This window comes from Theobroma cacao, chromosome 3 (assembly GCF_000208745.1).
Source record: "Theobroma cacao cultivar B97-61/B2 chromosome 3, Criollo_cocoa_genome_V2, whole genome shotgun sequence".
Taxonomy (NCBI): Eukaryota; Viridiplantae; Streptophyta; class Magnoliopsida; order Malvales; family Malvaceae; genus Theobroma; species Theobroma cacao.
The window spans coordinates 30065154-30092466 of record NC_030852.1 but is presented as its reverse complement, the minus strand read 5'-3'; the positions used below and the strand labels follow the sequence as shown (position 1 = coordinate 30092466).

Here is a 27313-nt window from a genome sequence, read left to right as displayed (position 1 = left end):
TAGGGTATAATGTGGTGCTTGAAAGAAAGGTAAAAAGTGAGAAAGGATTCAATTCATAGAAGATATACCAAAGTAAGAAGTCATAGAAGGTATATCAAGAAAAAAGAAAATATCAGACCACCTCCTTTCCTCAACTCCCTGGTTGGGCATTTCGAGCAAAACATCCCAAACCATTATCATTATGATGTAGACATGCAAATGAACAGAACATATATAGATTTTTATGAAAATTATCTTCAAAGTGAGGAGGAGGAAGGAACCAAACTCCTCCTTTGTCTTGAACTGAGTGCCACCTAAAGCACACAATTCCTTCCTTTGAGAATCTTCGTCTGTTTTCAGCCGTGTGATGCGAGTGAGACCAGATCACTTGTCCAATTTCCAAAATGCTAATAGGAAACTCAGAAACTAGGAATGGGAGGAATCCATACAAGGGAGTCACGAACATGAGAAATGAAGAGCACTCGGTACACTAAAATGTAGTTCACGTAATTAAAACCTGTCTTAGTAATGGTATTAATTACTAGGAAAACAAGAAACGCACTTTGTCAACCGAACGTGGCCTTACCATATATAAAGTATAACTGCTTCAGAAACCAACTCTATAGTTACAAAGTACAAATCCAAAAACTTTACTAACGTCTTTGGACGGTCCGCTTCAGATGACCGAGAAGACTTGAATGTCAACGTAGGTTCTTATAAAGCAATCTTAACCGTTAACCAGGATGACTTTTTTTCCGTAAGCAAATCTTAATTACCACCAAGTTGCCCCATGCAAGATTAAACAAAGCTTAAAAGTGGCCCCATTGAGACACCTTGCGGAACCCGTTTTGTTAAGTGTTGTAAGCGTCTCGTCTTTTCTTTTTAGAATCATTCTACTCATCAATACGACGACATTTTTAAATACTATTATATTAATTAATTTCTGAAAACTGTTTTTTAAATCATCCCTTAGAAATAATATCAGAGATATTAAATTCAAATTTATTTTTTATTTTATAATATTGATAAATTCTATTTTTTAAATTCAAATATAAAAAACTACTAAAATTAATGTGAAATATTGAAAACACAGTAATTGTTTGAAAATAAAATAAAATGTACACAATTTTGGCACAATTTAATAAAGAAAATCCTGAAATATTAAGTTAAAATGAGAAAATGGCTATAAGCACTTTTGAAGTTACTTACATTATTCTTTTTAAAAATAATTTTCATTTAATGCATCAAATTTACCCCCTTTTTTTTTTAAAAAAAAAAAGAAGACAGTATCGTAGAAGTAATACTATCAAGTTAAGTAGTACAGTTAACATTTCCCCTAAAAAATAATATAAAAATATAGATTTGTATAAATTACTTGAGGCCAGCTCCGAATCCGCGTCTCCATCTTCTTCTTATTCGTCCTTTTCCTTTTCCTTTTTCATTTTCTCTCTCCTAATACTAGGGTTCTACTCAGCCCCTTTCGGCCTTCTCCGATCGGTGGAAAGTAAAATCTGCATCGAATTTCGTGAATTTTAAGGTAATTTTGTCGAATTCCGCTCTTAAAGTTTCATTTCTGCTTGTAATTAGGGTTTTGGGTAGTGATTTGGTTATTCGATATTCAATGCATTGATCCGCTCTCCTTTTTCGTTTTTTTAATCTTAGGGTGTTGTTTATTTGTAGTACTAGTTAGAGGATTAGATTTTTCTTTTTTGGGAAAGATTTGAGCGATAGAATTTCTAAGTATTATTGTATTTATTTTAAATCTATTATGATCTGGGATTTTTGTTTGATTTTATTTGCCAAATTTTAAAGTTTAAGTTTTTAATGGCAAATTGGCACAATTGATCCCGAATATTTGAGTGATCCTATCAGTTACCAAGTATGTATGTAGAGCTGACAATAACGTTTTGATGGATCAATTTGATGTAATCGCTGCATTTGATTTATTCTTGTTACTGTCTTTTACTCTTCTTCAACAAATTTAAGGGTTTGGGTTTTCCTTTAGGTTGGATGTGTTTTCAGAATCGAGGTGTTGGAATATATATGTTACTTTATTTATTGAATTTGTGTATCTATTTGTTTTAATTATTGATGCTTTTCAAAATATTAGGGCGATGGAAGTTACACAGGTGCTTTTAAATGCACAATCTATAGATGGAGCTGTGCGCAAGACTGCTGAAGAAAGCTTGAAACAGTTCCAGGAGCAGAACCTTCCTGGTTTCTTGCTGTCACTTTCTGTGGAGTTGGCAAATGAGGAGAAGCCTGTTGAAACACGTAAATTAGCGGGTTTGATACTTAAGAATGCGTTGGATGCGAAGGAACAGCACAGGAAGTTTGAGCTGGTTCAAAGATGGTTGTCATTGGACACCAATGCAAAGAGCCAGATTAAGGCATGCTTACTGAAGACTCTGTCTTCTCCAGTATCTGATGCTCGGTCAACTGCATCTCAAGTTATTGCCAAGGTTGCTGGCATTGAGTTGCCACAGAAACAGTGGCCTGAGTTGATAAGTTTGCTTTTATCAAATGTTCATCAGCTACCAGCTCATGCTACGCAAGCCACTTTAGAGACTCTTGGGTATATGTGTGAGGAGGTCTCACCTGATGTTATTGATCAAGATCAAGTAAATAAAATACTTACTGCTGTAGTTCAAGGTATGAGTGCATCAGAAGGAAACACTGATGTGAGGCTTGCTGCTACAAGGGCACTTTACAATGCACTGGGATTTGCTCAGGCAAATTTCAGCAATGACATGGAGCGTGATTATATAATGAGAGTTGTCTGTGAGGCAACACTATCCCCAGAAGTGAGGATAAGGCAGGCAGCTTTCGAGTGTTTGGTTTCCATTTCATCAACTTACTACGAGAAACTAGCTCCTTATATCCAGGATATTTTTAACATCACGGCAAAGGCCGTGAGGGAAGATGAGGAACCTGTCTCACTTCAAGCCATTGAGTTCTGGAGTTCAATATGTGATGAGGAGATAGATATTTTGGAAGAATATGGAAGTGATTTCACTGGGGACTCTGATATTCCTTGCTTTTACTTTATCAAGCAGGCACTCCCTGCTCTTGTTCCTATGCTGTTGGAGACTCTCTTGAAGCAAGAGGAGGATCAGGATCAGGATGAGGGGGCTTGGAATATTGCAATGGCTGGCGGAACCTGTCTAGGTTTGGTTGCGCGGACTGTAGGAGATGATATTGTCCCTCTTGTTGTGCCATTTATTGAGGAGAATATAACAAAACCAGATTGGAGGCAGAGGGAGGCGGCAACTTATGCCTTTGGTTCAATCTTGGAGGGTCCTTCCCCTGAAAAGTTGCTATCTCTTGTGAATGTTGCCTTAACCTTCATGCTCAGTGCTTTGACAAAGGACCCCAATAGCCATGTCAAAGACACTACTGCCTGGGCCCTTGGACGGATCTTTGAATTCCTTCATGGTTCTGCTGTAGATTCACCTATCATCACTCAGGCAAATTGCCAACAGATAGTCACAGTTCTGCTGCAGAGTATGAAGGACACTCCAAATGTTGCTGAGAAAGCCTGTGGTGCTCTCTATTTTCTTGCTCAAGGTTATGAGGAGGTGGGTCCATCATCTCCTTTAACTCCTTTTTTCCAAGAAATTGTCCAGTCCCTTCTCACTGTTACTCATCGAGAAGATGCTGGGGAATCCCGACTGAGGACTGCTGCCTATGAGACATTGAATGAAGTGGTGAGGTGTTCAACCGATGAGACAGCTTCATTGGTGTTGCAATTGGTGCCTGTAATCATGATGGAGCTTCATAACACCCTTGAGGGGCAGAAACTGTCTTCTGATGAAAGGGAGAAGCAAAGTGAATTGCAGGGCCTTCTTTGTGGGTGTTTACAGGTCATCATTCAGAAGCTTGGTTCATCAGAACCAACCAAGTATGTGCTCATGCAGTATGCAGATCAGATAATGGGGCTTTTCCTTAGGGTTTTTGCTTGTAGGAGTGCCACTGTACACGAGGAGGCCATGCTTGCCATTGGAGCCCTTGCTTATGCAACAGGACCAGATTTTGCAAAGTATATGCCAGAGTTTTATAGGTACTTGGAGATGGGTCTTCAGAATTTTGAGGAGTACCAAGTCTGTGCTGTCACAGTTGGTGTTGTTGGTGATATTTCCAGGGCAATAGAGGAAAAAATTGTGCCCTACTGTGACGGGATTATGACACAACTTCTCAAGAATTTATCAAGCAACCAGTTGCATCGTTCTGTGAAACCTCCCATATTTTCATGCTTCGGCGACATTGCATTGGCCGTAGGGGAGTATTTTGAAAAGTACTTAATGTGGGCCATGTCCGCGCTTCAGAGTGCAGCAGAGTTGTCTACCCATACAGCAGGTGATGATGAATTGACAGAGTACACAAATTCACTGAGAAATGGAATTCTGGAGGCATATTCTGGGGTTTTCCAAGGGTTTAAGAACTCTCCAAAAACCCAGCTCTTGATTCCCTATGCATCTCACATCCTTCAGTTCTTGGATAGCATATACATTGAGAAAGACATGTGAGTTCTACTAAAAGTTACTCTTTTAGGCTTTTACTTTATTGCATGACATGTCCTTTGATGTATGGTTAATAACATCTTTTTATGTTACTTGTTTGCCTATAGGGATGATGTGGTTATGAAGACAGCCATTGGAGTCCTTGGAGATCTAGCTGATACATTGGGAAGTCATGCTGGTTCTCTGATACAGCAATCCCCGTCAAGCAAAGACTTTTTAAATGAATGCTTGTCTTCTGAAGACCTTATGATTAAAGAATCTGCTGAATGGGCCAAGTTGGCCATTAGTCGTGCCATTTCTGTTTGAGGGTGTTGCCATTCAGCATGTTTATTTTCTTTTGGAAGTCCATGCATTTGGGTGTGTTGAGTTGAGGGTCTGGGATTGCATGTGTCAAGTCATCGCCTTTGTCAGACAACAGAAGTAATCAGTCTTCAAGTTGTCACTAACTCTTGCATCATCATCATCATGGGGTCAGATTCCTTTTTTTTTTCTTTTGTCATGGAGGAAGTGGATTAAGATGGTTTCAGAGAAGTTGATGAAGGTCTCCATGAAACTGGGGGAGAGAATATCTGTTGGTCCTGAAAGATTGAAGTAGGGGAGGATCAGTAACTGTGACATGTGGGAAAGACTGACTAGTCACCTAGCTTGGTCACGTGCTGTTTCTACGCCCCATTTGTCAAGACAAACATCATTTTTGCCTTGGTGTGGTTTTCTCCAATTAAATTTAGGTTGTTGGAGTGGATGACTGAGAATTTGGTTCAAAGTGCTGCAGCACTTCAAGACATGTCAAGTACTGCATTTCCACCATTGTCCTTCCATCACCTAGTTTTGGTTCTGAGTGTTACTCAACCCCTTCTTTTGGTAGTTCAACTCTTCATATTTTTTAAGTATGATACGTCAGTGGCTGGGTTGCATTTAATCACCTCTGCTGCTTTTGTATATTTTGTTTCGGTGGGGTTGGGGGTTAGCCACATACAGCATGCTATTGGGAGTATTCCATCCAGCATTGCATTGTTGTTGTTGTCGGGGTTTTTTTTTTTTTTTTTTTATAAATTTGAATTGTTAGCAAAAGTCTCGAGTCAATTGTTCAATATCATGCATTCATAAAATTATTTGTTTTGCATTTCCTTTGGGTATACAATTTTGTTCCCGTTGTTTCAGATTGTATAATAGAATTTTTGGTTATCACTGCTTATACATAGTGATAGTAAATCACAAATTGGGCTGACATTAGTAGGGCCGAATGAGATAATTCTGGGTTTGCCTTTTTGCTTCGCATTAGCGGTTTTTTCTCAATGGCTCCAAGTGAGAATATTCCTAATAAGCAACCCATGTGGCTTTTGTGATTCATGGATTAGGAAAGAGTAAGATCGCAGTGGAACCGATGCTTATTCATCTGATGAGCTCTTAATAATGGCTGAAAATTGAAAATTTCACAGGCTGACCAAGTATTCAAGTGCGGCCTCTTTGACTGGTTCTATAGAATTCAACTTTACCCTGTGAATGGGATATGGCTTCTCATTCATCCCACTAATTTGCTTCAAACCACTCATACCCCACCTCAAAGTTGGCTCGAACTGTGCTAACTATTCAAAGATTTTGACTATTTCGTCTTTTGTTGGGACTTGGGTCAAATTCCAAGCTTCATAAGAACAAACTGACCAACACCAATATAGAGCTAATGCTTTTGTAAAGCTGAGAAAACTTTATTTGGTAGTCTAACGAGTTCATCCTAGCCATTAGTTATCACGCACAGGATAAAGTTTCTTCCAACATCCTGTTAAATCTTAAAAATCTGATCATTAGAAAACAAGCTTCTCTTTAAATTTGGGCAGCAATCTTTTACAAGGCTTTGGTAACCGACGCTCGGAGATGAAGTGAAAAAATCACATGAAATTCACGACCAAAAGGTATTGGTATCACTCAGGCCTTGTAATGATCAGACCTGAACTTCATTTAGAAGTTTGAAAAAGATCAAAAGAAAAAACCCAAATGATCTTATTATGAAGAGAACAAGTTGATGCACTTTGCTGCCCTTGATACATTCCATCTTCACCATCTTGTCTTACACTACATGAGGGTTTGAAAAGGGAAAGGTTGCTGTCATGGTATGTATAAACCTTTCAAACCCTCAAAAGGCCTTTTTGTTTATGACTAGAAATTGCAGTTCCAATTGGTTGGAAAGATCCAAGAAATTGCAAATCATGATTAATTTATCGAATTTAGTACATACTTTTGTTGTCAAATTTGTCAGCATGAGCTATGAAGATAGCTTTCATTGCCTCTCTCACAAACATTTGTACCGAAAAATAAGATCAACTTGCATTGCTTTCTTGGAAGAAGAGGGAAAAGATATGTATTAATTACTGATATTATGTATAAATAAAAATAATATAAATTTATTTATTTTTATTTTGTTTAATTAAAAAAAGATGTTAGAGAAAGCCTCGACTCACATCACATTGATCAAAGTTGTGGCATCCGAACAGGTGGCAGAGGTTTAGTGGGAAAAGAGATGGAAATGGCAGGTTATGCCCCTTTAAAGGTAGTTCAGAGAATGTGGTGTGACCTGCTGTGATATGACCGCCACCACCCCTATCTAATAAATTTAGGCAGGAAGGGAGGGGGGGATGCATCGAGTTGTCTCAATTTTGTTCTTTTTTGGGTAAATCCTTCCATGTCTCTCATCAGGACCTTTCATGGCCGTACAAGGCAACGAAAACCCAAACTATTGGGTAATGGAGGAAAAATCAGGGAGTAACCCAACAAACAAAAAAAAAAAAGGAAAACATATATTGTAATAAGCATCCACAATGAATAGCATATGCCACTTTGAGCAGTACTACTCTTGTAAGTGACTTCACCAATTCCTGCCATTGTTGAACCATTTGATACCCGAAAATATCCACCATTAATTTTATCATTCAGCTTCCCTTGCCTCAGTTCTCAAAAATATCACAATAATATGCAATAATTTCCTTATTTTTTAAGTCTAAATTTAAAATTAAACCCATCATTTTTATTTTTTAAAAACACAAAATATGTTACATACATTATATTTTTTTGAATCGATGGAATGATGATTCAAACTATACTCTTTAAGAAAAAAATCATACATTAATTAATAAATCAAACACTTGCATGTATGCTACATATATCATTTTGTGTATGCTTATGACTAATTATTTATATATATATATGTAAATATATTAAAAAGAATACACAATGATTTTAATTCCTTTTGGACGACTTTGAAATTAAGGTTTTATTAATTAGTCAATCAATTTGGGTATAAGAAAGCATCATTTTGCCAACATATGGTCTCCTTAAAGATGATTAATTACACTTTTAATTTAATGTTAATAAATGATTAAATTAAAATTAGTGTTGGGAGTTCAAAGTGTTGTGTTGTCCCCCCATCCCTTGCTTTGTTTTATTCTTTTGATAGTGCTCCCGCTAATGGCTCTCGCCAAAATTCAACATCCTAAATGCTTTTTGCATTTGATTTCGTCTGTAGGCCACTAACCTGTTTGTCTCCATCTAATTGCCTTGGAAAGTGATGAAAGCCGAAACATGAGGATCAAAACCACTATTCAATAAAGTGGTGTTTGGTACCACGGAATTACAAATCCAGGAGAAGGATTTCTGACCTCCCCCCTCCCCCCACTACATTATTATTATTATTATATAATGAAAATCAAATCCACATAATAAATAGAATTAATTTTTAAGTGTAATTTTATCAAGAAGATAGACATGGGATGTTAAATTTTATTTGAGTAACGTGCACCGTTGAAACAAATGAGAGGCTAAAGTAAAAGTATTAGTAACATATATAGAAAGAGAGATGATTTTAGGGTAAATTATTGATAGTGTAAATTAATGTGGAGATGGATTGAGTTGGGAAAAGGGTGAGAAATACAGCCGGAAAAAAGGGCAACCCGAGAATGGGTATAGATATAGATTGAGCCATGCAAACGACTGTTCCCTTTGTCCGACATGCATATAAGTTTTACAAATGCTTTTTGTGCACTTTGTGTGATGTAACAATATATATATATATATATATATATATATATATATATATATATATATATTATAAATATGAAAACAGTGCAGTTGACTTTAGGGGTTGTGGGCAAAAGAAGGGGTAATGCAACTCATCATGATTCTTTTGCTATTGGGTGGGGTGCACCATGACAACAGCTCTCTCTCCATGCCACATTTTCCTACCTCAAACACCAACAATAAAAGCACACCTTCCCCTCCCCAACCTTAACCCCTCTCCAGCAAACTCATCACATCCTCCCCCCTCCCTATCAAACGCAGCTAGCCATGGCTCTTTGCTTCAAGGCTTTCCTTTTGCTGTCTTTGCTCCTCATGCCTTTCTCCTGTGGTAATACTCTAATCGAGTGTACATTCTTCTCCTTGTTAATTCTGTATGTCAGCACTAGACCTTGTATTAATTTCCAAAACATCATCATGTCACTGACCAGACTTGTATTGCAGGCACCGTTGCTGCCTTTCGGGATGGCATGCAGGCCAAATACTCACTTCATCTGGTACTCCACAATCCCTCACATCTGCTTGCTTTGATAATCGTTGCAAATGCAGAATAATAATTAATGCACGTATAAATATATGTTGTATTTCGAAATGTGGGAGTTCTTGTATCTTTGGGGATAACTAATGCTGTTGATTTTAATTCTTTATGAAGGGTGGGATCCAAACGAATCCATCCAGGAAGCTGTTGATGCTGGGTGCAATGCTGGATTATGATGATACAGGTGCCAATACTAAGCATGACCCAAGGAAAAAACCTGGCAAGCCCTGATCAAACCATGAATTAACTAGAAAAAAGAAAAACTCTTTTCTCGCTGTCTCTCTTTTAAGAGGTTTTGATCATCTAGCAATAGAAAGGCAAGGCATAATATATATATTATGGAGTTATTAGATCAGTTAAGTGAGTAGTAACAAAAGAGTACAAACCCTACTCGGGGGGGTGTAGTATAATTATGTTCTTAAAACTGTGTTATTGCCACTGTATTCTGCGGATGTGATTTTATGTTTGTACTTCCCAGGCTATTGCCTGCCATAACCATATATTAAGAATAAATAATGAAGCTTTCCTATTTTGTTCCTCATCAGTTGTTTATGAGATATACACATAAACCCAAGACTAGAAAACAAATCAAAGCGTATGTGTTGATTTCAAATTTCACCATTAGCAGTGCTTATTGGCTACCCCAAATAGCAATTAATAAAGCCCAACATTGAAAGTATACGTCTATAATGGTAGTGATTAATTGTAGTTTACGGTTTTTTCTTTTATTTTTTTTGGATTGGAAATTCGAGATCTTACAAATTTGAGTTTTGATGTGTGAATGATTGATGAAGTAAATGAGAAAGAGTTGTCTCTCATTAGATAATTTAATCAATAAATTTTTCTGAAAAAAAAAAAACACCATGCAGAGAAGTAATTTAGAACTATGTATGTAATAGTTCATACATCTTATTTCTCTAAAACCAAAAAAAGAAATATTAAGGAATAAGGCAGAATGAACATAATTGGTTATGTATAGTCTTTAGATGAGATACGAGGAATATTGTTCTGAAGATGGAATTATATTATTGATGAAGTCATGAAATTATATGCTAAATCAAAGGATCATTGCAACAACATCCCAATATCTAATCTTATTTTATTTATTTATTACAATTTTTTTTTAAAAAAAAATGAATTTGAATTTTCTATATAATAATTCTCCTATGCATTGAAAGCAAAAAGAAAACAAAGAAATTAAGGACAGTAGTGTTGATATCAAACTCAACGTTATCACTTGTACTTATAAAATTAGATCCCAATTTGTTCCACCTTACGAAGTTTCTCCCTATTAATGATGGCATGTTTGACTGCCTAGCTTCAATTTCAGAAATTCAAGTCAACAATACGTATTTTCCTGGACCTTTTAGAATTCATTATGCACCTCAAAAACCATTGTTTAGGCTGATATGTAGTGCTTCGGGGGGCACCAATCAGAACCCATTTGACTAATGATTTTCGTTGTTTATATGAATATTGCAAGGCAGAGTGACCTTTGATTTTTCTATCCTCATTTTCAACAGCAGAAGTTTTATTTTTTATTCTTCTTTTTCTTTTTCTCTTTAATTCATCTATAGCTTAAGCCTTAAGGTACATCTTGTACCTGAACGGGGTAAGAACGGCTTACACATAAACTGGAATGAAGTTTCCACGGCAATAACAGTCAGTACTACTGAATTTCCAAAACCGATACAGAGAAAGACAAGTAACGGAATAGTATTCTTTGAGAAGTATTAAATTTGCCTAGGTCAAGTTTACCAAAAAGTGCTAGCATCATATACAATTTCATTATACAGACAGTGTGAAATCTATGTTGATCTATATACAACAGGTCACCCAATATCAAAAAGAAGCCTGAGATGACAACCATATTCCAAGTGATACAATCCCAACTGTAACTAAAGCTTGGCCTAACTCATATAGAAAATTTTGTTGCTCAAGTGGCAAGCTCTGCCAGTCGGTCTGCCTGTGCAAAGGTCAAAGCAAGCGAAACCAAAGTTAAAGAGAGGGAGTGGGTGATCCTTTAATAGGAATTATGAAAAGCCATAAACAGAAAACTCAGATGCACTTAATTGAAAGAGACAAGCACGACCCGTAGAGTTTTTGACTTATTAGTCATTTCTTTGCGTTTCCTATTTTCTTTCCCCAGTGAAATCTTGGAATGCAGAAAAAGCAATACTCAAGTCATTGAACACATGCAATGCTTTCATTATAAAGAAACATATTTAGACTACGAGGACAAAAATAGAAAAGAAAATAAAAGTTCCAATAACAGACTAAGCCCAAGGACAATAGACTGTTCATTCTGGGTTTGAAGATCATATACTGCTCATATCATTCAGCCAGTGGCTGCGCAAGAAGCCTTCAAAGTGGGAAAGTATTGGCAATGGTTAATTTAAGACTATATACTGTATTGCTAACCATTAATTAGTTCTATAAAAAAAATATATGAGAAAAAAAAGCTACGATTAGTTTTCCAGTAGAGGTTGATTCAAATAATCTGTTAGCTCAACTTAAACTGCACAGCATAACAGCAATCATACTAGTGAAAACAACTACATACCCTAAATCAGCAATGATAATGCTGATGTTGTCTTCAGAGCCTTGATCCTGCATGTTATGATAAGATTCTAACGTTACTGGAACTTGCGTACAAACATATATAAGTAATATGAATCAAAAGAAACAAATTACTATTAATTACCAAAGCGGCTTGTGCAAGTGCATCGCATGCTACCTGAATCAGGAATAAGGGGAAAGTTATGACTAAACCAATGAAAGAATATCATCGGAAAGCTAATGGATCTGATAAGAACTGGACAGATATGACATGGTCATATATGGTACAGTGTAAAATGTACCTGAACATTTCCATGTTCTCGTAGTTGATTTCTAACAAAAGCAACTGCATCTGAGCTGAAAGAAGAAAATAGTAGGTATGTAAGAGTAACATTATTCTCTCAATTGAACATACAGCAAACCCATGTAAAAGAAACTGCCTGTACAGCAGCAAGAGTTAAAAGCATAGCTTGAAATACCTGTTTATGTAGTCCCATAACCCATCAGATGCCAACAGGATAAACTCTGCATCTGACCCGAGAGCTACTTTAAAAGTGTCTGGAGATGCAATGACCAAGTCTCCATTGAACACTATTCTGAAAGAGCACAAACATTGAAGGCCAAACAATCTTGTAAGCTTGAAACATGTTTGAAATAAACCAAACAGCTATCTGACTTATCCTAATTATAGAAAACCACTTGAGCTAGGTGTGACTCTAATTAAACTAACTTGTAAAGCAAGAACCCACAACAAAAGGGGGAAAATGAAACTAAGAAAGGATATCCACAGAAGATATACCGAGAAATAAATTTTTCAGACCATCTCCTTTCCTCAACTCCCTTCTTCAGCATTCTGAGCAAAATTCCAAGCCATTAACATTATGATGGAGTCACACAGTGTAATGTACAGAACATGTACAAATCATCACGAAAAATTCTTTAAAATGAGGACAGGAGAAGAACACAACTCATTCTTCTTTGTCTTGAATCGAGTGTCACCAAAAGCACGAGATACAGCTATGTCACCACAAATCCTTCCGTTGACAATCTATGGACATTGCATGGAAAAACTTATAATCAGCCGTGTGATGTGAGTAAGACCAAACGTCACTGAGGCTCCGGAGTTTTTGATTTAAGTCTTTATACATTTTAAGATGTGAGAACTCTCAGGTACCAGCAAGGATTAAAGATCAGATAGCAAGTGCCGAAAAGAAAATCAAGAACAGAAAAAACACACCCATCCACCTGCTTCTCTGATTCTCCTGATTTCTTGCAAAGAGGTCTCATTGCTTCCATAGGGTCGATGAGAATCAGTCAACACTTCCACTTTTCCAGCACGAGATAGAACCTGCATCAGTGTATCAACCGAGAAAAAGAATGAAAAGTGATATAACCCTTTTAAAGAATAAAGGTGGTGTTCTGTCTAGTTCCCAAAAATGCTACTATTATACAAGAAACTCAAAAATTTTAGTCTTTTTATATGTAAATTAAGGATTCTAATATATATAAAAGGAACTAGGAATAGGTATCCATACCACACACGAATCACCAACATGAGAAATGAAGAGGACTTCATTTCCTATTAACATAACAGTGGCCGTTGAACCAGATTCATCATCACCTTCTCCAATCGTTTCAAGCCTTTACAAAATGAAACACCAGCTAAACCTTCAACCAGTAATATACAAAAATCTACAATCATATTAAGACTACAAAATCAGATTAAAAGACTTATCAATATTTGTGGGTTCAAAGCATCGATTTTTGGCTCACCAATTTAGCAATTTCTTATCAGCATTTTCAAAAGCCTTCGTTAGCGCCTTCCTAATAGCATTAAAATCTCCTCCATTCAACAGAAATCCGCCTTGTAAAGCGGTAACACACTCTTTATACAGCTCATCCCTGCTTTCATCAGAACCATCTCTTGCTATAAAATTAAATCGCAATAAACTATGCAAAAAGTTCATGGAATGAAGTAAATATTGCTAGTCATTTGCATGTAATATTTATCGTACCTGAGGAACTCGACGGAAGATACGCCACCGTGGCCATCAAAGACAGCAGCGAATGAGAATCCGTCAAGGCCGTCCGATCGTATGACTAAATTGTCCTCCATCTCTTCGCGTCTGCCCTGAACGCTCGCGGATCCCCATCGGATCCCCGCGACGTCCGTTAGCGAAGAAGGAGCGTCAATTGCAATCGCAGAGCAACGGCAGGGGCTTCTGGCTCTGATGTTAGTTGTGGTCGTTAGGTGGTTCTTGTTGGCTGATTTGGTGTTGGAGGTGAAATTGAAGTCGGTTGAGAGGAATCTCTGTAACTGTGGACTCGATAACGCCATAGCTTCTGGTTGACTCAGTGAGTTGAATCTCTGAGTCCAACGGATGAGTTGGAGTTTCGAGTTTCGGCTTGCAAGGATGAGAATCTTCTCTGTGATTGTGGCGGTGTCGGAGATAAGAGAGTGAAGTTAGGCCTCTAACTGATTTAACGGATTATATTCCAAGTGAGCTAGGATCTCCTACGGACTTTTCCACCACAGTGTAAGTGAATATTCTGCGGTTCATATAAAGCCACGTCAGCTTAAGTGACAGCTTCAATTGGCGAATATCTAAGAAGATGCTTAAGAGACTTGCATACAGCAGAAGTTTTTTTATCCTTATTTGCCCTTTTCTTTGGCTAGACAGAGACGACTTCATTAAAGGTCTATAAAAAAGGGCAAAAAAGGACAGATAAAAGGTCTGAATCATCAATTACACGTGTCAAGTAAGACTTGGGTCAATATTGTCATATTATCTGGGCTTGCACCAAGCCCAAGTTAATATTGGGCTTAGGGTCTGAGTACACATCATTTACTCTGTTCATTCCCACTTGACTCAGATCTGTTGATGGAGTCATCTTCCAAAAATTCTAGTACTACATTTCCACGAAAATACTAAGTAGTGAAATACTATAACCAGATTTAACATTGACCCTCTCCAATTATTTTTAAATTACAAAAAGAATTAGGAATTACTACAAAAGATTACATTATATTTATTCAATCAACCACTAATTCTTTCCAAAGAACTACCACTGCATTAAATCCGAGGGAATGAAATTACAAGGAAGAAAATCTTGAATACAATGGACACTAACATACAAAACTTACGTAAATTCTTCCTTCAAATAAGTAGGTCCAGGCTTGAAAGGGTCAGATTCAGCATATGCATCTGGACGATAGAAGCCAGAATCATTGACACGGTTACTGAGCACATGAAGTATAGCTTTTTTAGTACCTCCATATTCATCCCGATTACTCTCAATATAATCTTTGGCCTCAGCTGCTACATCATTCACAAAATCAAACCTGTTGTCCTCCGATAGCAACAGTCGCTCGATGTCCATTGTCAAGAGCTTTCCTCCTTCCCTTATCTTCCTAACCTGCTCCTCCAGGAAAGGGATTCGCTCCAACTTGTACTGCAACATCTCATCCTTCTTTGTCTGAATGAAGAGGAAATTTCCACATCAACATTGCAACCAAATGCCTTTGAGCATGTCACTTGCATAACAACAACATATTTCTACTGAAGCAGGGACCAAGGATAGATGGGAACGGTTCTGTCTTTGGGTAACTGGAGGGCTGACTGGATTTTGATTCACGTGGTCTTGTTTTCGGTGTTTGATCCCATATACAACCTGATGGGATCACATACTTTTTGATTTCAGGACTCACTTGGAGTGGGCAGGGTCTTGTCTGCCAGCTCCGTGATGTCACTCTGCTACCACTTTGGATAGTATGTAAAGTTCATTGATGAAATGAATTACTCACTTTCAAAAAACAATGGACCAAGGATAGACATGTCACAAAATTATTTGGGGAACTCAGAACTGTAGAGAACCTTGACTCAATCCTAAATACTGGAAGATTTCCATCATATATAAGAATGTAAAACTTATACCAGCATTTGTAACTCAACTCCTAATTTGTTCCAATTTTAGTGAAACGCAAGCAACAATGAGCAAGATTCAGAAATACGAAGCAACTTATGTTGGTATAAGTTTCATTCTTAAGATACAAAAATAGCTGCAACAACAGAATTTCAGACATTATGAATTTAATAGAAGAATAGGGAGCACAATTACCCTCCATCCGACCAACACCGAATTGAAATTTCCGGAAAATTTTGAATCAGAAAGAAACAGAAGATGAATGAGAAGAAAACCTTGTGAATAGAATAACTATTCTAAGCTTGAGTATAGGTGTAGCCCACCACAAGCTACTCACTCAGTCTCTAAACTGTATTTCTAGCATGAAATTACATTTTTGGGAATGAGAAAAAGGGTGAATGCTCAAAAACTATCAGTCTCCCACACCTATTTGATTTATATTGAACTCTGTTGGTGAATGTTTCAACAGAAACATCAAACTTTTCTTCACAAACTCTATCCCATAAATTATCATAACAGTAAACAGCACCTTCATCTAATCCAAATTCTTAGTTAGATATGAATAAAGACATCTGAGTTTCAAAGCAATTAAACATTACTTCACCATGAATCTAACTAAACATATCCATCAGAAAGTACAAAAATTCATTCCATTTTTTCTTATCCATTTTTTATTAATTTCAATTTACTGGTATATTGATACTAATAACTATCTTATATCCAAGAAAGAAATAAAAAGCAAGTTTGACCATGTACCAATTTTCTCCGGCGCCAAACACGGCGACCACCACCCTCGCTTTCGAACCGGGAAACAACTTGACACTTTAAAATAAAAAAACTTATTTATTACAAAAATTAAAAATAATTACGTGAAATTAATTCTGAAAACAAAATGAATTTCCAAAGATAAACCTGACACTTTAAATTGGGGTTGAGACGCCATGAATTTGTCCCTGCTCTCGCCTGCGTCAGACCAACGAAGGAATCCAATCAATATTGACTAACAAAGTAAATGGTGAGGCCAAAATTGGAAAGTTAAAAAGGGTTTGAATCTTTTACCGTTTTAAGTAGAGGTGAAATGGAAGAAGAAATGCAGGTTGGGTTGGAGATAGCAAACGCCATTGCCCTGCCCCTGCCCCGTACTAACTCTTGAACGCTCCCAGAGACAGATGGTATATCCCTTCCATTTGTAAATGCCACCAATTACGTCCAAAAATTACAAAATGACCATATCCTGACTTTTGGTCAACATGTCGACGTGGCAGCAACTTCCCTTACAAAATTCAGAAAGGAAGGAACATATACCAAATTGTTTAAATCCAAGTCACAGGGAAAAGAAGCCATGCAGGTGGCTTCAAGACGTATGATACTGCTACCATTGGTATGTTTCTGTTTATGTCTGCTTTCAAAGCATTCATAAACGTTTTTAACTTCCATAAGAAACTGACCCAAATCAATTTTGTAGTTTGGCCTCGTATCTTGATGCAACCAAACTCGAGAATGAGAGCTTGTTTTGGAATTACATAGATAGGCTAGCAGTTAGCCTCATAAGGAGTAATTGGCACTTTAATGCTAGCTTCTCTTCCATAGTCTTGATCAAGAAGAAATGACCTTGATATGGGTTTGTTTCCACCCATTAGCTGTCAAGGGAGATGGATTTGTGGCCAAGTAACATTTCATGCTTCTGCCAATCGCTCAGCCATGTACCAGTGTGTCTATGCAAGAAGAAGCTTTCAATTCTATAGGGATTGTGAGGTTTATTGTACCGATGATATTGACTTTGGGTTTTGCCAAGGAAATTTGTCAAAAGTGTAAACTTGAACGCTTGTATTGTGGTTTGATATCAATTAAGAATTTTGGTCTAACTTGCAAACTATATGACTTTTTGTTTTTTGGAAAATGAGAAAATGCCATATTAATATCGAACAACCTGTTTGTATTTCATCCAAAGCCTGGACAATCTTTTTTGTAGGGGAAATTTCTCATCCTTTTTCCCTAATTTATCTAAGTAAAATACAACCTTTTTTAGTGTTATCATAACCTCCTCATTCTCGTAGCCCAACTCTTTCTCTTGAATCCTCAGAATTCTCTTCAGCTGCTCCAGTAACTCAACCTCACCCTTCCCAAGTCTGGTCTGAATTGACACCAAACAGTCCAAAGCCTCCCCTGCCATAAAAACAAAGAACATTACAAAATGTATAGTAGTAGAATCAGGATGCAATCAGGGCAACAACTTCAATTATTTTCTTCTAATGATGTACTAATTCTTTAAAATCATCAAGATGATATGATATTTAGCCTAATCAAACTCAGCACAAGTAAATGAGATAGTAACATTTACCAACAGGCAGTGAATCTTTTCCAAATGCCTTCTCACGGATATGTAAAGCCTCAAGCGCTACTTGCTCAGCTTCTTCATCCCGCTCTAAATGGTAAAGAGTGACAGCAAGATGCAACATTGGAAAAGTGATGGATGGATTGTCAGGCCGCTCAGCCTTTTTTGTGATTTCCAAACTTGTCCTCAACAAGCGTTCAGCCATAACAAAATCTTTAGACTGTGAATATGATGTTGCAAGATTTAGGTAGTGTGCAACTAAGCTGGGATGGTCTTTTCCTTTAAGCTTCTCAGTGATCAATAAACATTCCTCCAGCAGCTCCCGACCTTCTCTTCCCCTACCAGCATACAAATTGCAACAGAAAGTAAGACTATGCTTTTACCAAAACTGTATAATAGGAAATGCAAGCACAAGACTACTACTATGACATGCTAAAACTTTGCCCTGCATAATCAGATAATCAAAAAGTAATGCATTATAATTCCTTTTGCTTCTGAATGAGATTTTCTTCAAGGAAAGACACTTCTAAATTTTGCAGGCCTAATGGCATACAGCAGCCACTTGATTTTTTTCAGCCTCATTATAGATGCTATCCCATGTGAACAATGCTCCCCATCCAAGCACATTCAGGGACATCCACAGATGGAATTATCACAAAGGCTGAGAAAACCATGCATATAAATCTACTGAATGCATGCAGATTTTTAGTTGCAACTTTGTATCCAACTTACCTTCCCACGGCATGAAGTAGTTCTGCCAAATCTATTCTCATATTCTCCATCAGGCTATCATCTGAAGGCATATAACTTGAATCCTTTATCATCTGGAGAGCCTTTTTGTATAAATCAATGGCTTCATTTGCATTCCCTGTAAGAAAACTGGCATGATAAACTATAATTGCAATTTAAAGGTTTTTGAAGTGCTGAAGAATGTTTTATGATTGAAAAACAATGCAAGGGCCCCAAAAATGCTTTAAATCCTTTATTTATTTATTTCGGGCTTGGGGGTGAGGATGGGGGACAGAGAAATTACAGAAGCTACCTTTTGCACACTTTGCATGGGCTAGAGAACACATAGCAAGTGCAACTCTTCCATCATTCTCCCCATATAACTTGGTATATATATTTAGAATTCTGAAAAAGGAAAAAAAGCACATAACAAGTGAACAATGAACTCAAAACTACAACCAAATCAATATGAAAGAATATGCTCACTTACCTTACAAAAGCATTTTCTGCATCTGTAGCTCTGCCCTCCTTTATTAAAAGATTTCCAAGTCCAACCAAAGGTACCACAAAATCCTCACTTTCAGTGCCTCTACTTAATTCCAAGATTTTTATCACACGATGATAGATATCAACTGCTTTTGTAGTTCTTCCAGTAGAACTAAGAACTTTTGTCATCCCCAACAGTGGTGTGACAAGAAAAATACTATTTTTCCCTAGGAGAAGACATGAATTTTAGATAATCATTGAGAGAAGCCAACTGCGAAAAGGAATGAGTGAAGCTCATAAGCAACACCAAAAAAATTTTTAAAAAATAAAGGCACAAAAAAGGAGGCAATTACCATGTCTGTTCTCTAGAATATCAGTAACTCTTTGATTGACAAGCATGGATTTCTCAAACTCCCCCAAAGTTGAATACATACTTCCCATATGCAAAAGTACCGAGTCCAGAAGAGGTTCATCATCCTTTTGATCCTCGATAACCTCATTAATCTGCCATCATGAAAATAATTGCATCAAGAAAAGTGAAGCAGAGAAGAAAAAGTTTTAATTCTCTCTTGATGAGTGACTGTTACATCAATGAGCAGTTTTTATTGCAGTCAGAACTTTTTAGCCATTTATCTATCACTTTTGCCTTGGACATAGCAGATAGTGGTACTTAATCTTTATAACCTATTTGCCACACAGAAAACCAACATATGAATTTATAAATATAAGACGAGAAAGGACCCAAAAAAAGGTAAAAAGGAAATATAAATTGTACTTCACAAAGTTTAAATGAGGAAAAAGAAATGAAGCTCCCCTGACTTTAAGACTAAACTTTCAATGACTTTTTTCCCATTATCATGAATATCACTCTTGAAACAGAAAGAATATCTAGGATGGCTTTCAAAATATCTGAATATAATTTTGCACATACCTTTTGTGAATATTGGTCATTAGCGCCATCTAATCCACTTACGTCTAACAACTATACAACCAGATTAACCCAGATAAAATAGAAAAAGCAATAACAAATAACTTTCCATTCCCTTCCAACCCTTACATGAAACTTATAAGCATTTGCATAAAGTTCGATTTAGCAATCTACGACCACATCAATAAGTTATTAGTACCCACGTACATTATCATGTCAAACAGAGGCCTCACGCACATGAAAATTTAGTTTCCAAAGAAAAAGGAAGTTACCAAATTGAGCAGAGGGTGAACAAACTTCAATTCTCCAACAGCCATGTAACCCAAGGCTATAACATCAAGAATAGCAGCTTCTTCTATGCCTTTAGCACCTGCATTTATCTGTTCTTTTACAGCTTCATAATTTGCTTGAAGTAGGTCTAGAGCATCACTCCTGTTCCCAGTCATAATTAATGTTTTGACCTCATTAAATAGCTCTTGCAGCTGTCTCTCAAAGTCACTCATGCCATCCAAGGAGTTACTTGCTTTGTCGAGCAATGTTTTAGACCTGCTAATAACAGACAAATGTTTTTCAGCTACTTAATTTTTGTAGACTCAGCTTTGCTAGAGAAGGATATAATGAATTGCTAATGATGAACTCAGAACAATGTCAAGATCATTTCATGGTCAGATTTGAAACCAAAGGTGTCATCCGACGTTACATCACTTCAGGCAAAGCCCACGAGTCAGAAGCAAAAGAATTCCGGTGTCCAGGAAAGGTAAATTAAGAAACAGTAACATCAAAATAAGGGCAAAATTATGGGTAAGCAAGATAAGTTCCCACCTGTCGAAACCATTTTGAGATGAAACACCCGAAGCAGCACAATTTTGGTCCGGTGAGACATGTGCTTCTAATGAGTCAACTGCAGCAAAAGGTTTCAACAGAAACTGGCGGGCGACAATCGGAATAGCAGGTATCATGTAAAGCTTGAGACTTGATTTGTGGGTTTTAAGAGATACTGAGAAGCGGCTGATGCTTTGATGCCAGTGTTGTGAATGCAAGTTCAGAGACACTTGACTTGTCCTGAAATAGTTTGAAAGGTGAGAATATTAAGAAGGATAAAAAGTAACTCACTTCCCCCCCCCCCCCCCGACTATGCAAAGATTGAATAAAGAGGACCCACGAGACAGTTCGTGACATTACAAAACCCAGATAAAAACACCCAAAAGTGAATTCGAAAACTTTTTGCAGATACATACGTACATATATGTGCAGAGTACAAAGACAAGCAAACAGAGAGGGTACCTGTAAGTGTTGAAAGAGGGAGAGGGGATAAGGATAGAAGCTGCCATGAGAGTGGGAAGAGAGTTGAAATGAGAGAAGAAAAGCTCGCAATTTGGTAGTTTTGTTTTCTTCTTTCTTCGAGTTTCCTGGCTAACTGGGTTGGTAACCGAGTCAGAGTCAGAGTCAGAGAGATGAAGGCGGTTGGGTGGGGCAGACACTGAGATGTTATAGGCCCGTGTCTGGTAGGGTCGGTTCAAATTGCAGCGGAAACCAAAAGTTTAAAGAACAAAAGAAATCATCTACCGGGTGTCGACTAATTAATTCTCATAAATTTGTTTTATATACTAATTATTTTAGAAGTCTATTTGTATGAATGTTTAAGAATTAATTAAAAATATAGATTCACTTCTTCTTTTTTTAAATAAAAAAAATTCCAATATATTGGTCTCGTCGTGGTTCACATAGTGATAATCGGACTCAATTAACAAACAGGTATTGATAACCAAGTAGCATAATGCTGTTCGTGACTTTGTGTTGTATACTTCCAGTAGTAAAACAGTCGACAATATTTTATGTTGTTTAAAAACAGATTTAAGTATAAACCAAGCAAATGGAATTTGAAAGTATAAAAACTTACATTGATAGAAGCAGCCAATGACAAAGTGTATGCAAAAGCAGAATTCTGAACAACAAATCAACTGCGGTCTTTCTTCATTCAGGAAAATTGAAGCATTGCAGGAAAAACTTAGACCAAGAGCTCCCCATGTTACATTTACAATGGAGCTTTCTCACCCTTCCAACACTCAGCAATCTAAAACAAAGGCTAAGTAAAAGAGATACAAATCGTTTTGTGCCTAAATAACAGGGAACCAGATTTATACATCCGGATTCTAGGGAAAATCTTAACAGCACTGTCCCCATACAGACAGCTCCGAGTTCTAGCCCCACTTACTAGCAGCAGTAGCTTAAGGTCCATCTTCTTGCGCTGAATTGAAAAGAGAAAGAGCCCAGTTAGACACCAGTGTAGAAGAACAAAATGAAGGAAAAGTTATACGAGGCACACAAACATACAGATATACAAAGAGACTTACTGCTTAAAATAAAGCCTTGAAGCAAGCTCTGGGCTCTCTCAGCCTGCTCTGGAGTACCTGATATTTGAATGATCTTTTGAGTGTCGTCTGGTTTATCGTGTACCAGAGTTACATTGGCACCAGACAACTTTACCCAGAAAACACAAACCAAGAGACCAGTGATTTGAAATTAGATTGAACCAAAGTTAACATAAATTAACTAGGGAATTGAAAGCATCAATGCTTACCTCACTGATCTGTGCCAGTTTGTTTTTAGATTTTGTTATGAGCTTGGGAACAGCGTGCTCTGGTATGACAACTTCAAGCGTACTCCTCGTAACAAGTGGTACAGGGATTCTGATAGAATATTACAAGCAGGAGAAGCACTATTTATCAGAAGGACCCTCTAAAATACTAACGATTGAAAGAACATTTGTTCTTTAAATAAAATTTTTTAAAAGATAGCAGCAACAAAAATTAATAGTGTGCGATGCAACCTTCATTATAAAAAATAAGAGTGAAATAATGCAAAACTTAGTCACCTGCTAATTGTACTTGGTATATCTTCACGGCGTTCACTTTCAGTCTGCTTCATTGTTTCAGCGCCAGAGTTCACAACTTCCTATAAATAACAATTAAGTTATTATAATTATGTTCTTAGAATACAGAAGAAGAGCCCTGAAAAACTACCAAAACATGTCACTAGTTATATATCACTTTCAAGCTACTCACCACGTGAACAACCAAGAACAGTAAATAACCCATAGGAGCTAAAGAAAAATGGAACTTAATTTTTGACTACATAAACAACACACAAAAACAAATACTAAGACCAAAGGAATTTCGCTACAACCTTTGATAATGGTGGCATTGCCACAGTTAGCACATTCTGATAGGTTCCAGTAGGAGGATCACTGACAGTTTGACTATCACGCACTGGAGTTAAGTTTGGAGAAGCAATCTCCAGTGCTGAAACATTCCCAAGAGATGCTGTCGCAGAGATAGCTGGAGGGGTATCCTTCTGAGAGAATTCCCTATATAAATAACTTCGTAGTCGTGATGTGACCTCAACAAGAGCATCTCGAGCTGCCTTTATCTCCCCAACAATCTGTAGAGTATATCAAAATGCCATTCAGAATACACAAGGTAAATCAATCCAATCAGCCTGCCCTCAGTTATTAAATTTAATAGACCCCAGGTTTTGAACCCTTTCTTTGATCTGGATTGTATAAGCACCAAGAAGCTAAGATCTCAATGCTTCAAAAGAATTAAGCTATCTAAGTAGCAAACCTGTACAATCTCATCAGGTCCTGATACACAAGAAGGAAGTTCTTCTCCTGACAAGATCAGTATGTTTGCACCAGTTAATCTTTTCATTTCAGATAATGATCCATCTCTTCCCTCTAAACATCCGATTTCACTCGATGGAACAATTATCCTAGTAGTTATGATGTTATCTTTATCAGGAACGAGGTCAGCAATCTGAGTTTGGATATGCAATAAAGCCTCCTGAGCTGGAAACAACTCATCGTCAGGACCCTAAGGACAAAAGAAAGGCCAAAGATAAGTTAGAAACCTCTATAACTATGTATTTCAAATTTCAGAAGGAATGAACAATTTTTTTAAAAATGTTTTTCAAGTGTTTAAACATTACAAAAGACAACATTTAATTTGATAAACGAAAGTTTGATAGAATTTATCTCCCCCAAAAAAAATTGGCATACACAAGAAGAAAGAGCTTTATAGGACAAACAAACAACTATCCACCCATGTGGCCATGTGTCATGAAACAACAATAGAGAGATGGTAAGTACCTCCTCAGAAGAAATGGTAATTATCTGCTCATCTGACCCTGTCACAGGATCAGCAACCTTGACATCCACACCAATTTCATTTTGAAGTAAATCTACTATGCCATCTGGCTCTCCAAAAACACTATCAACCTTCTCAATTGGGCAAAGTATACGAAATACAAGATCATCACCATAAAGAGGCTGTCCACTGTCAGACATAGGAGCAGTCCCAGCTTCAATGAAGCCAGATGGACGTGAGGAATAATTATTGCCTCTATAATTTGCAGCAGGCATCCGTGAACCAAAAGTTGACCCATCCATAGATGATCGACGTGATGCATTGTTTACGTGTGGAATATAATCATCATCAGGGAAAAATCGCTCTGGTGAATGCATTCGCCCATGGAAATGACTGCGGTCACGATGCTGACTCTCCCTTAAGCGTGATGAAATAATTGCTATAGCATTTTTAACAGCATTTACATCCCCCACAACCTGCATGAAAAACAACATTAGACAAAATTACCATATGATAATGCTGTCACAACATTAATATCTTTCACCAGAGGGAAATTAGGAGGAAAGCATGAAGTGCATACTGCATATGCTTAAATACATCTTAAACCAGAAAAACTTTCTAGAAAACTCATTTTTGGTAGCAAAACCACTCCTAGTAGATAGCAACATCAGAAGCCTTATTCTTTGCAATGCAGCATGGACACTACTTAAGATGCATGGCTCTCAACTATCCATCTTTTGTGACCAATTTGCAGCCTTAGCAGCATACAATTCCTAGATTTAGACTGCTTCGTCAGCAATCATAGATATATGGTTCACTGGCAAAATGGCATAAACTGGAGATTATTATAGTTATGTAGCATTCATATGAATAATTAGTACTTACCAAAATAAAAAGAATACTTATAGAACTGCTGGGAGAAAATCAAAAGAACTTGTATCTGATATGGATGATACATTCAAATAACACAGAAGCATGATGTTGAGCATGTCAATGCAAAACAACAGCTTTCAAAATGCATGAAATGGTTTTTCAGTGAGCTATTATTAGAGGAAAAACTCATTAACACAGACATTTGCACTGCCCAAAATACCAAGTATCAACAAAAGCAAAAAGCACAAAAGAAATTGCACGATGCAACAATCAACAACTTCAAGAAAATTGAAGACACAACAGATTGAAGTTCATAGGCATACAATCAGAACAGGACAAATAGTTTAAATTCCCAAGTAATTTAAATTATTCTTATTTGACACAATATACCAGCTAAAAATATATGAAGTAAATTTGTAATAAAACCTTCTGAAGAGCTTAAGCCTCTTTGAATCAACAACAGATGAGAAGAAAGAACAGGTCTTTTTTTCAGCAAAGGGCAAATTGTTTAAAATGTACAAATCGGTTCATCAAGCAGCACTTAAGACTGCTGCCAATGGCATATAGTAATTAGCTGCTTAATATTTAGATGTCCAGGTTTTTTTAAGGGAAAAAGCAATGCATGGAGATCACACTAGTAACTCCTACAATCCACGGGTAACATTCATTCAAACCAGGATTTTGGATTCAGCTCAATACTCTCAAATCAAAACCTGAAATCTTTTAATCAATAAATAAATATTTAACCGCCCAATCATTTCCATTAAGCCATTGAATTTAAACATACCAAATATTAAAAACCCCATGCATTAGTATTTAGTAACTTCCCCTTTTTTGTGCATTAAATCCAAATCCAAATGCAATTTGGTTGCAGACCTGAACAATCTCCTCAGACATGGAAACGCAACGGGGCAGCGTATGGTCTCTAGGTAGAATCCTAATCTGAGTCTTTGTTTCAATTCTCATTTGCTCAATAATCTTCCCTCCTTTCCCCAATAAACATCCCACATGCATCCTCGAAACCACCAACCTCGTCGCCACCCTATTCCCTCCTCCTCTCACCACCCCTCCGTAATCCTCCTCCTCCTCTCCTCCGCCACTGCCAAACCCAAACTGCGAATCACTCTCCAGAATCCTCTCATGTATAAGGAACAAAGCCTCCTGAGCAGGCGAAAACGACGGCATTCTCCCTTCAGGGTCACGGCGGCGCGTGTCGGAAATTTCGATGATGCGCTCTTCGTCGCCGGGAATCAGCTCGTGAACGTTGATCCACGCGCCGGTGTGTTGCCTTATGGACTTGATAATGCTACCTGATTTGCCGATTACGCCCCCGGCTTTCATGTCGTGGCAGAGAATGCGGTAGCTCGTGGTTACCATAAGGGAAGAGTCTTGTCCTCCTCCGCCGCCGCTACCGCCTTTATTCGACGGTCGACCGTTGTTGCCGTTGTTGTTGTTGGGATTGTTGCCACGGTGGCGGTGACTGTTGGGTAGGTAGTGATGGTTGTTGTACCGAGGTTTTGTTCTACCCATGTTCTCTCCATCATAGTCTTGGTCGTAGTAATAGTTCCTCTTGGATCTAGATCTCTCCATCTAAAAAACACTAAACTAAAGCCTTTTTAAGGTTCTGAACTTTCGATTCACAAAGATTTCAGTCCTTGTCCTTTTGTCAATGTTTCAAAACAGTTTGGCCGATGACGATGATGATGGTTCTGCTCCTTGTCATGGATCGGGTCTAGGGTTTTGAGAGTAGCAAAGCTTTGCTCTTACGCCGTCTGTCTGACTGTCCCTTCAGCTCTTTTCTGTTTGCTTCTCGGGAAATTTCAAGAAAATGCAAGTGAGCCTGAGAAACCTAACTTGAGATGGAGAATCTGAAATGAGGAGAGCTGTTAGCCGAGTCATACACAGTTTGAGCTGCAAAAGATTATTCACTTGTTCCAGTTAGGATACTTTACTTTCTTTGCGGGCAAATATATAACGAGTACCATCTCGGGTAAGCAGGTCTTCCACGACGCCGTTTCGGGACTCTAGTTTTTCATTTTGGGAAAAAAGAAAAAAATAAATTTAATCAAATTTAAACTAATCACTGGAGTCCGTGTTTGAAGGGCCGTACGGGGTTTTTGTTTGTTTATTTATTAGCCTCTCCTGTCTCGGGTACTCAGGTGAGGGTGGAGGGACATTGGACTGTTTAAAAAAAGGAGTTACATGTAAAGTGTAAACATTTATTGTGCTTTG

At 37.5% G+C, this 27313-nt stretch overlaps 5 protein-coding genes across 9 annotated transcripts; 1 reads left to right on the top strand and 4 right to left on the bottom strand.

Annotated features, from left to right (window-relative positions):
- Positions 1358 to 5768, top strand: LOC18605796 (importin subunit beta-1). The gene is made up of 3 exons (XM_018118138.1): positions 1358 to 1516; positions 2090 to 4501; positions 4607 to 5768. Exons 2-3 carry the CDS (start codon positions 2094 to 2096, stop codon positions 4803 to 4805), a joined length of 2607 nt encoding a protein of 868 aa, XP_017973627.1. The 5' UTR covers positions 1358 to 1516; positions 2090 to 2093; the 3' UTR covers positions 4806 to 5768.
- Positions 10748 to 14132, bottom strand: LOC18605794 (protein phosphatase 2C 57). Its single transcript, XM_018118488.1, has 11 exons — positions 13677 to 14132; positions 13435 to 13563; positions 13197 to 13302; positions 12899 to 13009; positions 12630 to 12709; positions 12461 to 12514; positions 12141 to 12257; positions 11964 to 12018; positions 11807 to 11839; positions 11666 to 11712; positions 10748 to 11068 (listed from the first exon to the last, which is right to left on the bottom strand). Exons 1-11 carry the CDS (start codon positions 13997 to 13999, stop codon positions 10945 to 10947), a joined length of 1179 nt encoding a protein of 392 aa, XP_017973977.1. The 5' UTR covers positions 14000 to 14132; the 3' UTR covers positions 10748 to 10944.
- On the bottom strand, positions 14596 to 16769 carry LOC18605793 (protein PLASTID TRANSCRIPTIONALLY ACTIVE 7). Of its 2 annotated transcripts, XM_018117830.1 has the most exons (4): positions 16645 to 16769; positions 16498 to 16548; positions 16342 to 16407; positions 14597 to 15138 (listed from the first exon to the last, which is right to left on the bottom strand). In XM_018117830.1, the coding sequence occupies exons 1-4, from the start codon at positions 16705 to 16707 to the stop codon at positions 14803 to 14805; spliced, it is 516 nt and encodes a 171-aa protein (XP_017973319.1). In that variant the 5' UTR covers positions 16708 to 16769; the 3' UTR covers positions 14597 to 14802. The 2 variants fall into 2 exon arrangements, with proteins under 2 accessions (XP_007039091.1, XP_017973319.1); XM_007039029.2 differs by lacking the exon at positions 16342 to 16407 and having other exon boundaries at positions 14596 to 15138; positions 16645 to 16756.
- LOC18605792 (nephrocystin-3) lies at positions 17448 to 22030 on the bottom strand. 4 transcript variants are annotated; one of them, XM_018117829.1, is made up of 9 exons: positions 21964 to 22030; positions 20886 to 21125; positions 20336 to 20612; positions 19489 to 19639; positions 19140 to 19362; positions 18963 to 19054; positions 18653 to 18788; positions 17927 to 18258; positions 17448 to 17751 (listed from the first exon to the last, which is right to left on the bottom strand). In XM_018117829.1, coding segments are annotated over exons 1-9 (1704 nt in total). In that variant the 5' UTR covers positions 21966 to 22030; the 3' UTR covers positions 17448 to 17500. The 4 variants fall into 4 exon arrangements, with proteins under 4 accessions (XP_017973318.1, XP_017973317.1, XP_017973316.1 ...); XM_018117828.1 differs by lacking the exon at positions 21964 to 22030 and adding an exon at positions 21348 to 21573; XM_018117827.1 differs by lacking the exon at positions 21964 to 22030 and adding an exon at positions 21306 to 21571 and having other exon boundaries at positions 20336 to 20609.
- LOC18605791 (KH domain-containing protein At4g18375) lies at positions 21943 to 27027 on the bottom strand. The gene is made up of 8 exons (XM_007039025.2): positions 25958 to 27027; positions 24211 to 24684; positions 23687 to 23935; positions 23250 to 23504; positions 22939 to 23018; positions 22645 to 22753; positions 22418 to 22544; positions 21943 to 22311 (listed from the first exon to the last, which is right to left on the bottom strand). Exons 1-8 carry the CDS (start codon positions 26669 to 26671, stop codon positions 22292 to 22294), a joined length of 2028 nt encoding a protein of 675 aa, XP_007039087.2. The 5' UTR covers positions 26672 to 27027; the 3' UTR covers positions 21943 to 22291.

Excerpts from the sequence above, each read along its gene's own strand:
- LOC18605796 (XM_018118138.1), top strand. The coding sequence starts at position 2,094 with ATGGAAGTTACACAGGTGCTTTTAAATGCACAATCTATAGATGGAGCT. Across the intron at positions 4,502-4,606 it reads ATATACATTGAGAAAGACAT|GGATGATGTGGTTATGAAGA; the intron begins GTGAGTTCTACT and ends GTTTGCCTATAG.
- LOC18605794 (XM_018118488.1), bottom strand. The coding sequence starts at position 13,999 with ATGGCGTTATCGAGTCCACAGTTACAGAGATTCCTCTCAACCGACTTC. Across the intron at positions 11,840-11,963 it reads GAGAACATGGAAATGTTCAG|GTAGCATGCGATGCACTTGC; the intron begins GTACATTTTACA and ends TTCCTGATTCAG. Across the intron at positions 11,069-11,665 it reads ATTATCATTGCTGATTTAGG|GCAGACCGACTGGCAGAGCT; the intron begins GTATGTAGTTGT and ends ACCTTTGCACAG.
- LOC18605793 (XM_018117830.1), bottom strand. The coding sequence starts at position 16,707 with ATGGCGTTTGCTATCTCCAACCCAACCTGCATTTCTTCTTCCATTTCA. Across the intron at positions 16,408-16,497 it reads ACCCCAATTTAAAGTGTCAG|TGTCAAGTTGTTTCCCGGTT; the intron begins GTTTATCTTTGG and ends TTTATTTTAAAG. Across the intron at positions 15,139-16,341 it reads TTTGGCGCCGGAGAAAATTG|ACAAAGAAGGATGAGATGTT; the intron begins GTACATGGTCAA and ends CTCTTCATTCAG.
- LOC18605792 (XM_018117827.1), bottom strand. The coding sequence starts at position 21,394 with ATGGCAGCTTCTATCCTTATCCCCTCTCCCTCTTTCAACACTTACAGG. Across the intron at positions 21,126-21,305 it reads TTTGTACTCTGCACATATAT|GACAAGTCAAGTGTCTCTGA; the intron begins GTACGTATGTAT and ends AAACTATTTCAG. Across the intron at positions 17,752-17,926 it reads AAAAGATTCACTGCCTGTTG|GGGAGGCTTTGGACTGTTTG; the intron begins GTAAATGTTACT and ends TTTTTATGGCAG.
- LOC18605791 (XM_007039025.2), bottom strand. The coding sequence starts at position 26,671 with ATGGAGAGATCTAGATCCAAGAGGAACTATTACTACGACCAAGACTAT. Across the intron at positions 24,685-25,957 it reads TGTCTGAGGAGATTGTTCAG|GTTGTGGGGGATGTAAATGC; the intron begins GTCTGCAACCAA and ends TTTTTCATGCAG. Across the intron at positions 23,936-24,210 it reads TTACCATTTCTTCTGAGGAG|GGTCCTGACGATGAGTTGTT; the intron begins GTACTTACCATC and ends TTTTGTCCTTAG.